The following is a 15,121-nucleotide window of genomic DNA, read 5'->3' on the forward strand; positions in this document are numbered from 1 at the left end:
TCGCTGCGTGCGGCGTTGGCTGTGCGTCGCGCGTGCACTGGGGGCCATCTGTGTGTGCACGTGGATGTGTTGTGCCTCTGTGTGTGGTGTGTGTGTGTGTGTTGTGTGTGTGTGTGTGTGGGTGTTGTGTGTGTGTGTGTGTGCTGTGTGTGTGCGTGCGTTCATGCCAGTGTGTGTGTGTGCGTGCATGTGTGCATTCATGGCATGATGTGCGTTCTGCTTCGTGCGGGTGCCGTGGGCCGTCTGCAGTTGTGCGTCTGAGTCGGGTGTGCATCCTTGCTTCGTATGCGTGCACGCAGTGGGTGACATCTTATGTGCGTTGCGATGGTGTATAGGTACCGTACGTGGCACGCGTGCGTTGTGTCTCATAAACAACACTTGTTCTATAGGTCGCACAGTCGAGCATCAATCCATTCACATCATTACGTGATCAATAATGGACGCCTACCGTGGCGGGTGGTGCAGCAGAGCCTGGACTCCCTCAAACGTGTTAGCCTCCGTGCGCGAGTAGAAAGCCACTGTGCACTACCGGGTCCATCTGCTCAGTGACATCATTGCGCCGGGTGTCATCGGGCAGTGGAATGTCTTGCAGGCGAACCGATGCAGGCATGAATAGCAGCTGCATCACCCACTATACACTATGCCTATACACTGTTATCTGTGTTTCCTTTTCTGTATATTACTGTTATCGTCATGTATATTATATTACTTTTGTATAGAACTTATATATATCTGATATATATTATATAATTTCCTATTAGTTTACGGGCTGCGCCACAGATGGCGGTGCGGGCGTTGCGGGTGGCGCACATCTCTCTTAAATTGTTTAAATCTGCCGGTATTTGTGTGCTGGAGCTCTTGATTTTCATGCAATTCATACCTTATTTTACTCAAATTTTACTCGGAGCTATGGTCTTCTAAGGCAGGTGCAAGTGCCAGTGAGTAAAAAAAAAAAACATCACAAATAAGATTCGTTACAAATTTAAGGTTTCTACGCAGTGCATGGTGCTTTAGAGACCATGGGCAGCGTATTTAGTTGCTCAGAGGTGTATTGTGGAATTGTTATTATATGACCTTCCTCTGGTCCGGAAAAACGGATTGTGTAAAGGCCCCAACAAGGGTTGCTGAAAAAACCAGTGGTGTACCTGTATATATATATAAAATGTGCTATTATTATATATATATATCATAATAGTGTTATACACACTTTATATCCACTGCCCTATATAGATTGTATGAATTGCACCTATATATGCATGGACTATACTAATACCTGTTCGTACACTGTACCGTGGTAGAATCTTCAGGCTGTAGGTATTGCAACTCACCCTAGTTTAAACAAGTTGTCAACTTGTACAGATCAACAGCCTCCGGTCGCTGGCAGTAGTGTGTGGGTCCAAGTATGACAGCTTTGTGCTGCGTAACATCACAGTAGACATATGAGACGTCGCCGTAGGTCATTCGCATGCATGCATAAAGAATATCGGTTATGCCAAAATAACGTACATCGTATATGAGTAAATATGTGTATGTATTTAATTTGATGACATCTCTAATTCCAAGAGGAGACGAGATGAGACGAGAGATGAAGTGAGAAGAGAAGAGCGAGGGGGAGGGAGAGGAGCTGGAAGGAACGCGAGGAAGAGAGAGAGAGAGGAGAGGATGAGAGGCCCGAGAGGAGGAGAGAGAGGTAGACGATGAGAGATGACGATGAGAGGAAAGGGATGAGATAGGGGGTATAGGGTGATGAGGAATGACCGAAGAGTGACGCCAAGCATAGGGGGAGGGAGGAGGAGGTGGGAGAGAGAGGAGAGAGGATGAGGAGAGAGTGTTTTTAATTTCAAGTGACAGCTGAAAAAAAAGAGAAAAAGCATGTGAGACGCGGCAGAAAGGGACAAAGAGGAAATTGAGAAGAGATAATCGAAAGGGATTAGAGTAGGAAAGAGCACAGAAAAACTAGAGAGCGATGAACGGGAGAGCAGATGTTACGAAGGAAAAATCCGCACGAAAGGAACGACAGATGAGAAGAGTACGAGCAGAAGGCCTGCTGGGCCAAGATAGATGGAGTATACTATAGTACACCCTGCCAGCCCGCGATCAACAGGCAACAGAGGCTGTGTTCAGGTGTCTTTCGGCGCCCGCTCTAAACATCCGCCCCTATTGAGTAACGTAGCTCGCAAGGATAGTCTCACCGATGGGACAATCGCCGCGTTGTCCTTAGCATGGTTCCGTTATTTGAATCGTAATTAAAGAGATCGTCCACTGCGGTAAACCTAGCCCATCTTCAATAGAAGGCGTACATGCGTCTTAGAATTGCTTATTAGATTTCATGTAGTCTCTTATTTTGCTCTCCTAGAATGTCTTGGCGCCATCAGTCTGCAGTCGTAAGGCGCAGCCCAGCTCCGCTCGTCTATTTAGTATTGGTGTTGTGCGCACACTATGTATTCGGGTGGTCACGGTAGAACTCTCGTGATACGGACTCCAGCGCCTACTATCTCGTACATGAATTGTCTGCGGAGCGTGCGGCTACCAACGCAAGTTGCTCTGCTTAGACCTTTCTACATGCCGCGATTAAGGCATTCACTCTTATGTTTTCGCGGATGCCCTTCATAACTTCGCTCTCAGGTCGCGGGCTGTACCTCGGATCCTGCAGTCTACCTATAGCTCTCGACATATGTTCCTCTTTTTGTTTTCCCAAGGATACGCACCATTTTGGTGTCCGCTTGAGCACTCTAAGCCTAAAGCGCCCTAACCTCATGCGCGCTGCCCTAAGCTGGTCCCACACCCTAACTCGGCTATACCCTAACCCTAATCCCTGACTTCGTACCCCTAAACCCTAAACGCTAACGCGCCGCGGCCGGTGACATGCGGTAACACCGGGGATACGACCCTTAGGCGTGCGGTTTAAGGGTATCGCGGATGGCAAATCGACCAATCAAGCGCTGGATGAGGTGGTTAGGATGGTCCTTTGTGTGATAGGTTGTCTGTATTACTGCTAGAATTGGTGTCGTTAGTCTTTGTGCTGATTAGAATAAGACTGCTTGTTTAACTCGTTTGCATTGTTAGTTTTCAGATAACACGTAGAAGGTCGGCTTTATTTTCTCGCGAACGAGTCCGACAACCTGTAAAGGCGGCTCGTCCGAGGGTGCGCCGGTTATCTGGAGTCTCGCCTGTCGCCAGTAAATTTCCAAAGAAACCTATTTTTGTCGGTGAATCCAGTGTAATGTGAGGCTATTTCTCGTGTGCCGCTTGGCAAGAAGTTTTGTTCTAAGGGAGGATTTATGGAAGGATTTTTTGGTTGTTAATTAACATATCTATAGTTGGTCAACTTGGCGACGATATTCATCGAGGTGGAGGAGTGGGGCTGGCATTTTATTATTTTGAGCAACATACCCTTTGTGTTGAGTTTTAATGTTGGGGAATTTTCCCGCTTCCTGTAGTCGTGTTGTTCTCGTCCTGCGTGCGGCGAGCTGATGTCGCGTCTGTCGAGAGTCACGGCCTTCCTTGTAGTGTGCTGTTCTCGTGCTGCCGGCGCCGCGCCGTAGAGGCCGCGAGGAGTCGTGCGAGCTACCGTCGCTCGTCCATCACGTGCTTCCTGTCAGGGTGTTTTCTCGTCTGCATTAAAGAGCTATGCGTCGGGCATCTGTCCATCGAGTTCTTCCTGTTAGGGTGTGTGTTCTCGTGCCGACGGACACTAAAGCTGTTAAAAGTCCGGTTCATTTGATGGAATGGTCGCTTCTGTCGAATCGCGTCTTCCATGTAGGGGTTTTCTCGTCTGCAGCTGTTAAGAGTCTCGCCTACGCTTGTGTTTGTATCCGTAGCTCATACCACATGTTGCAGTACGCTTCTGGCATTTGTTCGAGATCTGCCCGCTTCTCCTTGTTAGCGGGTGTGTTCTCGTCTGCAGTGGGAAGCTGAGCGATTTCGCTCTGCTCGATCACCCGCCTTCTGCAGGTGCTCGGTTTTCTCCGTCGTGCATGAAGAGCATTTTGGCGTTGCTCTGTCCATCGAGTTCATATCTCTTGCGAATCATATTTCGTGCTGTAGAGATGTGTCTTCTCTCTGTTCGCAATGAGAGTCTTTCTGTATTCGCAGTAAATTCTGTGCGTTATGCACTCCTCGGCACTTCTCCATGTTGTACGCTCTTGTTTCTTATCTTAGTCTCTTTGCAACCCAAAGCATGTACCTGATTGTCTTGTATTATTGATAGTGTTGCCTCATTTGTGTTTTTGCGCACATCTGCCCCTGCAAAGCCGTATCACGCCTTTCCTGTAGGCTGTTTTCTTCATCTAGGCTGTGTCGCGTGCGTGCACAGCTACGTCGCTCTTGTCTCGATCACGGCCTTCCTGTGGTGTTCTCTGTCTGTCGTGCGGAGCTACCATCGCTCTGGCCATTGCTAATTGTCGTATCGTTCGTCTAATTTATACAATAGGTTACTATTTCACAACAATCGATCACGGCCTTCCTGTAGGTGATTTTCTCGTCTGCGTGCGTCAGCTACTCGCGCTCCTGCTCTGCTTCCATCGCCTCTTTTCTGCCCCATCCAGATGTATGCTTCGCCATAACCGGGGCGCTGGGGCAACTCGGCCCGGCCGCGGCTGCTGCAAGAACGCAGGCGGCCGCCGACCACGCGCACAAGGCTGGCGGCCCCCTTCGGCTGCAGACACAATTGGCGGCGCGTATCGGCCGCAGATAGTATATCTTGTGGTTTGGCGGCTGAAAGTCGCAAATAGAACAGATGATTATAACAGAACAAACAGGAAAAAAATGGGGGCCGGGCCACCCATGTGGTGCTGCTGATAAGCACTGCTGCGCACCGAACGCTGCTCGCGGCCGGCAGGAAGCGCTCCAGCCAGTGAGGGCGTATCCGAGGGTTACGAGGCGACGTCGCGGGAGGGGCCGGGCCGTGCGGAGTTGTGCGGAAGCACAGGCACCGGCATGCGGCGTGGGGCCGGAGGCGGACGTCGCCGCTGTGAGCGGCTGTCAAGAGCAGGATGCTCGTCGTGGATGTGTATGTATCCAGTGCGCCGCGCCGTCGCTTTACCGAACCGGCAGCGGGAGTCGCGCCCGCCCCGCCATGCCAGTCGTACAGGCCGGCCCTTCCAAGAGCGCGCTCTGCGTGCCAAGCCCCCCCGCGCAACCCGACCAACAACGAGGCCCCGCCCCGAAAGGCGCCCCCCAAACAGCCAAGCGCCGCCCGCCGGCTGCCGCGGCGCCGAAATGATTGCGAGGCAAAAAAAAAAATCCGGTCCACTGAGTGCTCTTGTTTTGGGGCCACACGGGACGGCTTTCCTCTCGCTTGAGTTGCGACAGAATCGCGCGAATGAAGACGTGTGTGCGAAAATAATGCATTTAATTACCATATACCTCTAAGTGGCGGGTGAGGAGGGCGCAGTCAGCGAATCACGACGTCGTCCTCGTCTGCGGCTCGATCAGCTTCACGGTTGGAATCATTATCCAAGGCGACGGTCAATGAAACCATTGAGCGCGAAAAAAATTCCCATAAATGCCGGCGAGTGTGGAGCGCCGAGGTCTTGTTCGGACCAACCAACTCGCTTAGCTGGGCCGCCGACCGCTGTCGTTTTCTCTCACCACAATCAACTAACTCTCCCCCATCCTTCCGCGCCTGCAGATATAGTCCGCTGCACTCCACGTGACCAATTCATATTATTCGTGGTGTGCGCGCGCGCTGTTGCCGTGATGGGATAACAAAAAACCATCTCCTTATAGATTTCTCGCGTCTCCGTGCATGCTAACAAGAACTTTTGCCAGCGACGCGAGCGAAGGAGTACTACAGAAGCTCTCAGTTGGCACGTCGTCGTCGGCGTAGAAATAGGTTAGCGATGTCGCAAGCATCCTAGCGCAGACTACATCTGTGCAAGGGAATGCAAGGGCGAGAGGAGCCGCCCTGCAGCGCTATCCGCTACAAACTGGCGGCAATGCGGGCCCCCCCCCCCCCCCTTCGCAGTCGTATTCAGCGCTAGCACGGCCCGGCAAAAAGTGAGAGCCGAGCATCGCTCAGATGATCGGACGGTTGTTTCCTTGTGTGTCGCGCTCTTTTGATATGGAGTTGGCTACGATTTATCCTCTGTCCGATAAAATCGCAACTGTACTGCACGGTCACCTCGGTTGGCGCTCATACACAGATGGTCTGTCTCCCGGCTTCTGCTCTTACTGCTTTTGAGGCAGGGAGCAGGTAGATGACAATCCTGCGATGTACACTGCAAGAACACACAGGGATTGCGGTCACACACCGAGCTACACGTTTACACACGAGCGCGACGCGGCGCGTTCACACACACAGGAACTACAGCTAACACGCCAGTAGCTGATTAATGCCGTAGAAATGTCAAAATGATCGAATGACATCTGCTGCGGAACACGAGTGCTTCATCTGAAGCTGACGTCGCGAGGCAGACGAAGAGAGATGGATGGTCGTCGTGCATATAGGGATGTGCGCGGCGGGCACGGCGAGGAGGAGGGGGAGAAGGAGGAAGAGGAAGAGGACGAGGAGGAGAATGAGGAGGAGAAGGAGGAGGAGGAGAAGGAGCAGGAGGAAGAACAGAAGGAGGAGGAGAATGGGGAGGAGGAGGAGAAGGAGGAAAAGCAGGAGGAGGAGGAAAAGCAGGAGGAGGAGGAGGAGGAGGATGCTGCGGTTGCGGCTGACGCCAGCATCAATACAGGCCGTGAAGCTCTCGACGTCGGCTGCTGAGCGAGTCGCTAGCAGTAGTCATTAGCATGCGTGCATCTACAAGCGACGACACGTGTCTCTGACAGCACCCTGCGCAACAGTAGACGGACGGACCGGCCAGAAACAAGCGCGCATTGCAGATTCCGATCTCAATATTTCCCTTTTTCTAGCTCTTGATACATACATATATCTTGATATAATACACCGACAGTAACCAATTCTGGCGTGGCGTCGACGGGAGTCGAGTTGACACCATTGGACGGCAGCGCCCTGCCATTCGCCCCCGCCCCTATACTAATGTATGAGAAAAGATTACTGCGGGCCGTTCGGCGCGTTGTCTCTCCAGAGCAATGTTCTTCGGTTGGTCTTAACAACGGTCGTAAACAAAGCACACACAGAGACACGCTCGCGGGGGGGGGGGCACGCATCACCGCGGTGAGATCGCGCATGCGCGGGTGATAGTCTTCTGCTAACAACCATGTACACTTGATAGCACAAACGCAGCGAGCGCTTGAGGTCGCTGCAGACGCTGCGAATTCGAGAGTCAATTAACGCCGAACGATTGATCACTCACACCGAAGTCGTTTGATATCGGCCGTTAAATGAATATTTCACAACCACTTCCAGCTGGGAAACATGAACTATCCGCCGAAAGGTGCTGCTAAGCAAAACCGATGTAAGGGGGGTTGGCGTGATTACGTTGTCTAATTTTATTTGATGAGAGGTTTAGGATAAAAGCTGACAACAGAGGCAGTGTGGATGAAATTTGAGGAGAGGAATTGTGGAGAGCAGAAGTGAGATGAGAATAAAAGTTGAAGTCAGCAGAAATGACTATAGATATTGATGGCTAGAAAGGTGAGGAGAGTGATTGCGAATAAGAAAAGGAGAACGGAATCTGATGACAGGAGAGGTGAGGAGAGAAGGTGAAGGGAGGAGAGGTGAGGAGAGAAGGTGAAGGGAGGAGAGGTGAGGAGAAGGTGAAGGGAGGAGAGGTGAGGGGAAGGTGAAGGGAGGAGAGGTGAGGAGAAGGTGAAGGGAGGAGAGGTGAGGAGAAGGGGAACGGTAAAGTGTTGGCTCAGTGGTGAGAAAGAAGCTGATGGAAGAGTAGTAAAGGGAGAAGCTAGATGAGGAGGACAGCGAAGCAGCAGACTAAGAAGTGCGAGGAGAGACGAGTAAAAAAAGCCGGAAGCAGAGGGCAGAGGCGATACGATAAAATGAGTAAATAAAACTCACGTGGGAAGAAGCCATTGTAGATGGATGCCTGACGAGGGATACGCGATGGATGGAACCGGTAAGTGGAACACTTGGTCAGAAGGACAGCAGTGACGCTCGTTTCCAGTTGACACTATGAATACTTGAAGACAGTAGTTGCTGTCAAGCCAATCCTAAAATCAATAGTGTTACTCATCTTCAAGTTAGCATACGAATAAGGAAAGAATAATACAAATTAAATAGTTCGAGGACTTGCCCGCAAAACTTGCACAGCTATTTTTACACTTCACATCAAAGCAGATTATGTACGTCCAAGCCCTTAACAAACATGGCTTATATACATACGATACATACAAACTAAGTACCATTTATATGATTACTAATATGTGTGTCTCTTCCCATTTGGAACTTAACATTATCAATTGCTACAATAGTTCAATACATTTAGCATTCTGGGCATTGAATTTCACCATAAATATTGAGTATCACGAACTGCTAAACAATTATTTTTACATTTTGTTATAATCGATTTTTCGTTTCAACACGAATTCACAAAGAGACAAACTCCTCTGGCTTCGCTGCACCACTTTACCGCTCTTGCTCGAATAGTGCCTTTTATATGGAGGAGGCTTGTTCCGGCGCTTTCCTGCGATGCGCTTCTATACTCGTGGTCCTCGCTCGAGCCATTAACAGAAGGCGAACATCGGGTAGTCACGCCCCGATTTTTTGGCGCGAGATCAATAACTGGCCCCAAGAGGCAAATATATCAAACAGTAGATGTTGCGACATGCGTCCCATTTACAGGAAGAAATACTTATAGCTCGACCTTAGACTTATCATATATAATATGTGTGTGTGCTCCTGCCGTGCGTGCGCTGCGTGCGGCGTTGGCTGACTGACGTCGCTGTGCCTGGGTTGGCCAATCTGTGTGTGCACGGTGCGATGTGTGTTGTGGTTGTGTGTGTGTTGCCGTGTGTGTGTGTGTGTGGTGTGTGTGTGTGTGCTGTGTGTGTGTGTGTGTTGCTGCGTGCGTTCATGCATGCTGTGCCTGTGGTGTGCGCTGCATGGTGCTCATTCATGCATGTGTGCCGTTGCGTGCGTGTGTTGCGTCTGCATTTGTCTAGTGTCGTGCATCTGCTTCGTATGCGTGCACGCGTGGGTGCATCTATGTGCGTGCATGAGTGAACGTACCTGCGTGGCACGCGTGCGTGTCTCATAACAACACTTGTCTATAGTCGCACAGTCGAGCCGATCATCCATCTCATCATTACGTGATCAATAATGGACGCTACCTGCGGTGCTGTGCAGCAGCCTGGAACTCCTCAAAGTGTAGCCTCGTGCGCAGGTAGAAAGCCCACTGTGCCAGCTAGAGCGTTCCATCTTGCTCAGTGACATCTGCGCCGGTGTCATGCAGGTGGAATGTCTTGCCAGCCGAACCGCATGAGGCATGCAATAGTCAGCTCATCACCCACTATACACTATGCATATACACTGTTATCTGTGTTTCCTTTTTCTTATATACTGTTATGTACACTTATATATATTACACTTTGTATAGAACTGTTATATATATCTGATATATATATATAATTCCATATGTAGGTTTACCGGGTGGCCACAGATGGCGGTGCGGGCGTTGCGGGCGGCACACTCTCCTAAATTGTTTTTAAATCTGCGGTATTTTGGTGCTGAGCTCTTGATTTATGCAAATTCATTACGCTTATTCTTACTCAAGATTTTACTCTAGCGAGCTATGCGTCTTCTAAAGGCCAGGTGCAAGTGCCAGTAGAATACAAAAAACAAAAACATCACAAAGTAAGATTTCGTTCAATTTAAGTTTCTACGCAGTGCATGGTGCTTTTAGCAGACATGTTGGAGTATTTAGTTGCCTCAGAGGTGTATTGTGGAATTGCTTATTAATATGACCTCCTCTGGTACGGAGAAAACGCAATTGTGCAAAGGCCGCCAACAAGGGTTCTGAAAAAACCCATGGCCTTACCTGCTATTATATATATAAATATGTGCTATTATATATATATATATATATCATAATAGTGTTATACACACTTTTATATCCACTGCTATATAGATTGTTGAATATGCACCTATATATGCATGGCGCTATATATACTGTTCTACACATTGTACCGTGAGGAATCCTCAGGCTGCCTACGGTATTGCAACTCACCCTAGTTTAAAGTTGTCAACTTGACAATCAACAGCCTCCTGGCAGTAGTGTGGGTCCAAGTAGACCAGCTTGTGACCTGCGTAACATCACAGTCGACATTGTGAGACGTCGGTAGGTCATTCGCATGCATGCATAAAGAATATCGGTTATGCCAAAATAACGTACATCGTATATGAGTAAATATGTGTATGTATTTAATTTGAGTGACATCTCTAATTCCAAGAGGAGACGAGATGAGACGAGAGATGAAGTGAGAAGAGAAGAGCGAGGGGGAGGGAGAGGAGCTGGAAGGAACGCGAGGAAGAGAGAGAGAGAGGAGAGGATGAGAGGCCCGAGAGGAGGAGAGAGAGGTAGACGATGAGAGATGACGATGAGAGGAAAGGGATGAGATAGGGGGTATAGGGTGATGAGGAATGACCGAAGAGTGACGCCAAGCATAGGGGGAGGGAGGAGGAGGTGGGAGAGAGAGGAGAGAGGATGAGGAGAGAGTGTTTTTAATTTCAAGTGACAGCTGAAAAAAAAGAGAAAAAGCATGTGAGACGCGGCAGAAAGGGACAAAGAGGAAATTGAGAAGAGATAATCGAAAGGGATTAGAGTAGGAAAGAGCACAGAAAAACTAGAGAGCGATGAACGGGAGAGCAGATGTTACGAAGGAAAAATCCGCACGAAAGGAACGACAGATGAGAAGAGTACGAGCAGAAGGCCTGCTGGGCCAAGATAGATGGAGTATACTATAGTACACCCTGCCAGCCCGCGATCAACAGGCAACAGAGGCTGTGTTCAGGTGTCTTTCGGCGCCCGCTCTAAACATCCGCCCCTATTGAGTAACGTAGCTCGCAAGGATAGTCTCACCGATGGGACAATCGCCGCGTTGTCCTTAGCATGGTTCCGTTATTTGAATCGTAATTAAAGAGATCGTCCACTGCGGTAAACCTAGCCCATCTTCAATAGAAGGCGTACATGCGTCTTAGAATTGCTTATTAGATTTCATGTAGTCTCTTATTTTGCTCTCCTAGAATGTCTTGGCGCCATCAGTCTGCAGTCGTAAGGCGCAGCCCAGCTCCGCTCGTCTATTTAGTATTGGTGTTGTGCGCACACTATGTATTCGGGTGGTCACGGTAGAACTCTCGTGATACGGACTCCAGCGCCTACTATCTCGTACATGAATTGTCTGCGGAGCGTGCGGCTACCAACGCAAGTTGCTCTGCTTAGACCTTTCTACATGCCGCGATTAAGGCATTCACTCTTATGTTTTCGCGGATGCCCTTCATAACTTCGCTCTCAGGTCGCGGGCTGTACCTCGGATCCTGCAGTCTACCTATAGCTCTCGACATATGTTCCTCTTTTTGTTTTCCCAAGGATACGCACCATTTTGGTGTCCGCTTGAGCACTCTAAGCCTAAAGCGCCCTAACCTCATGCGCGCTGCCCTAAGCTGGTCCCACACCCTAACTCGGCTATACCCTAACCCTAATCCCTGACTTCGTACCCCTAAACCCTAAACGCTAACGCGCCGCGGCCGGTGACATGCGGTAACACCGGGGATACGACCCTTAGGCGTGCGGTTTAAGGGTATCGCGGATGGCAAATCGACCAATCAAGCGCTGGATGAGGTGGTTAGGATGGTCCTTTGTGTGATAGGTTGTCTGTATTACTGCTAGAATTGGTGTCGTTAGTCTTTGTGCTGATTAGAATAAGACTGCTTGTTTAACTCGTTTGCATTGTTAGTTTTCAGATAACACGTAGAAGGTCGGCTTTATTTTCTCGCGAACGAGTCCGACAACCTGTAAAGGCGGCTCGTCCGAGGGTGCGCCGGTTATCTGGAGTCTCGCCTGTCGCCAGTAAATTTCCAAAGAAACCTATTTTTGTCGGTGAATCCAGTGTAATGTGAGGCTATTTCTCGTGTGCCGCTTGGCAAGAAGTTTTGTTCTAAGGGAGGATTTATGGAAGGATTTTTTGGTTGTTAATTAACATATCTATAGTTGGTCAACTTGGCGACGATATTCATCGAGGTGGAGGAGTGGGGCTGGCATTTTATTATTTTGAGCAACATACCCTTTGTGTTGAGTTTTAATGTTGGGGAATTTTCCCGCTTCCTGTAGTCGTGTTGTTCTCGTCCTGCGTGCGGCGAGCTGATGTCGCGTCTGTCGAGAGTCACGGCCTTCCTTGTAGTGTGCTGTTCTCGTGCTGCCGGCGCCGCGCCGTAGAGGCCGCGAGGAGTCGTGCGAGCTACCGTCGCTCGTCCATCACGTGCTTCCTGTCAGGGTGTTTTCTCGTCTGCATTAAAGAGCTATGCGTCGGGCATCTGTCCATCGAGTTCTTCCTGTTAGGGTGTGTGTTCTCGTGCCGACGGACACTAAAGCTGTTAAAAGTCCGGTTCATTTGATGGAATGGTCGCTTCTGTCGAATCGCGTCTTCCATGTAGGGGTTTTCTCGTCTGCAGCTGTTAAGAGTCTCGCCTACGCTTGTGTTTGTATCCGTAGCTCATACCACATGTTGCAGTACGCTTCTGGCATTTGTTCGAGATCTGCCCGCTTCTCCTTGTTAGCGGGTGTGTTCTCGTCTGCAGTGGGAAGCTGAGCGATTTCGCTCTGCTCGATCACCCGCCTTCTGCAGGTGCTCGGTTTTCTCCGTCGTGCATGAAGAGCATTTTGGCGTTGCTCTGTCCATCGAGTTCATATCTCTTGCGAATCATATTTCGTGCTGTAGAGATGTGTCTTCTCTCTGTTCGCAATGAGAGTCTTTCTGTATTCGCAGTAAATTCTGTGCGTTATGCACTCCTCGGCACTTCTCCATGTTGTACGCTCTTGTTTCTTATCTTAGTCTCTTTGCAACCCAAAGCATGTACCTGATTGTCTTGTATTATTGATAGTGTTGCCTCATTTGTGTTTTTGCGCACATCTGCCCCTGCAAAGCCGTATCACGCCTTTCCTGTAGGCTGTTTTCTTCATCTAGGCTGTGTCGCGTGCGTGCACAGCTACGTCGCTCTTGTCTCGATCACGGCCTTCCTGTGGTGTTCTCTGTCTGTCGTGCGGAGCTACCATCGCTCTGGCCATTGCTAATTGTCGTATCGTTCGTCTAATTTATACAATAGGTTACTATTTCACAACAATCGATCACGGCCTTCCTGTAGGTGATTTTCTCGTCTGCGTGCGTCAGCTACTCGCGCTCCTGCTCTGCTTCCATCGCCTCTTTTCTGCCCCATCCAGATGTATGCTTCGCCATAACCGGGGCGCTGGGGCAACTCGGCCCGGCCGCGGCTGCTGCAAGAACGCAGGCGGCCGCCGACCACGCGCACAAGGCTGGCGGCCCCCTTCGGCTGCAGACACAATTGGCGGCGCGTATCGGCCGCAGATAGTATATCTTGTGGTTTGGCGGCTGAAAGTCGCAAATAGAACAGATGATTATAACAGAACAAACAGGAAAAAAATGGGGGCCGGGCCACCCATGTGGTGCTGCTGATAAGCACTGCTGCGCACCGAACGCTGCTCGCGGCCGGCAGGAAGCGCTCCAGCCAGTGAGGGCGTATCCGAGGGTTACGAGGCGACGTCGCGGGAGGGGCCGGGCCGTGCGGAGTTGTGCGGAAGCACAGGCACCGGCATGCGGCGTGGGGCCGGAGGCGGACGTCGCCGCTGTGAGCGGCTGTCAAGAGCAGGATGCTCGTCGTGGATGTGTATGTATCCAGTGCGCCGCGCCGTCGCTTTACCGAACCGGCAGCGGGAGTCGCGCCCGCCCCGCCATGCCAGTCGTACAGGCCGGCCCTTCCAAGAGCGCGCTCTGCGTGCCAAGCCCCCCCGCGCAACCCGACCAACAACGAGGCCCCGCCCCGAAAGGCGCCCCCCAAACAGCCAAGCGCCGCCCGCCGGCTGCCGCGGCGCCGAAATGATTGCGAGGCAAAAAAAAAAATCCGGTCCACTGAGTGCTCTTGTTTTGGGGCCACACGGGACGGCTTTCCTCTCGCTTGAGTTGCGACAGAATCGCGCGAATGAAGACGTGTGTGCGAAAATAATGCATTTAATTACCATATACCTCTAAGTGGCGGGTGAGGAGGGCGCAGTCAGCGAATCACGACGTCGTCCTCGTCTGCGGCTCGATCAGCTTCACGGTTGGAATCATTATCCAAGGCGACGGTCAATGAAACCATTGAGCGCGAAAAAAATTCCCATAAATGCCGGCGAGTGTGGAGCGCCGAGGTCTTGTTCGGACCAACCAACTCGCTTAGCTGGGCCGCCGACCGCTGTCGTTTTCTCTCACCACAATCAACTAACTCTCCCCCATCCTTCCGCGCCTGCAGATATAGTCCGCTGCACTCCACGTGACCAATTCATATTATTCGTGGTGTGCGCGCGCGCTGTTGCCGTGATGGGATAACAAAAAACCATCTCCTTATAGATTTCTCGCGTCTCCGTGCATGCTAACAAGAACTTTTGCCAGCGACGCGAGCGAAGGAGTACTACAGAAGCTCTCAGTTGGCACGTCGTCGTCGGCGTAGAAATAGGTTAGCGATGTCGCAAGCATCCTAGCGCAGACTACATCTGTGCAAGGGAATGCAAGGGCGAGAGGAGCCGCCCTGCAGCGCTATCCGCTACAAACTGGCGGCAATGCGGGCCCCCCCCCCCCCCCTTCGCAGTCGTATTCAGCGCTAGCACGGCCCGGCAAAAAGTGAGAGCCGAGCATCGCTCAGATGATCGGACGGTTGTTTCCTTGTGTGTCGCGCTCTTTTGATATGGAGTTGGCTACGATTTATCCTCTGTCCGATAAAATCGCAACTGTACTGCACGGTCACCTCGGTTGGCGCTCATACACAGATGGTCTGTCTCCCGGCTTCTGCTCTTACTGCTTTTGAGGCAGGGAGCAGGTAGATGACAATCCTGCGATGTACACTGCAAGAACACACAGGGATTGCGGTCACACACCGAGCTACACGTTTACACACGAGCGCGACGCGGCGCGTTCACACACACAGGAACTACAGCTAACACGCCAGTAGCTGATTAATGCCGTAGAAATGTCAAAATGATCGAATGACATC

General features: G+C 50.7%; 1 protein-coding gene and 1 long non-coding RNA gene across 2 annotated transcripts in view; both read right to left on the bottom strand.

Annotated features, from left to right (window-relative positions):
* LOC106821007 overlaps positions 1-9,322 on the bottom strand; it is a 12,654-nt gene extending 3,332 nt beyond the window's left edge. The window contains exon 1 of the long non-coding RNA XR_001395683.1: positions 9,196-9,322. This is a non-coding gene — a long non-coding RNA (uncharacterized LOC106821007). The remainder of the gene's footprint in view (positions 1-9,195) is intronic.
* Positions 9,323-13,248: 3,926 nt separating this feature from the next.
* Positions 13,249-15,121, bottom strand: part of LOC106820809 — a 7,971-nt gene continuing 6,098 nt past the window's right edge. Inside the window, exon 8 of the mRNA XM_014825381.1 lies at positions 13,249-13,467. Within this exon, the coding sequence (XP_014680867.1) occupies positions 13,249-13,467 (219 nt within the window). The remainder of the gene's footprint in view (positions 13,468-15,121) is intronic.

The sequence above is a fragment of the Priapulus caudatus genome, unplaced genomic scaffold (genome assembly GCF_000485595.1).
Source record: "Priapulus caudatus unplaced genomic scaffold, Priapulus_caudatus-5.0.1 Scaffold3, whole genome shotgun sequence".
In the NCBI taxonomy this organism is placed as follows: domain Eukaryota; kingdom Metazoa; phylum Priapulida; class Priapulimorpha; order Priapulimorphida; family Priapulidae; genus Priapulus; species Priapulus caudatus.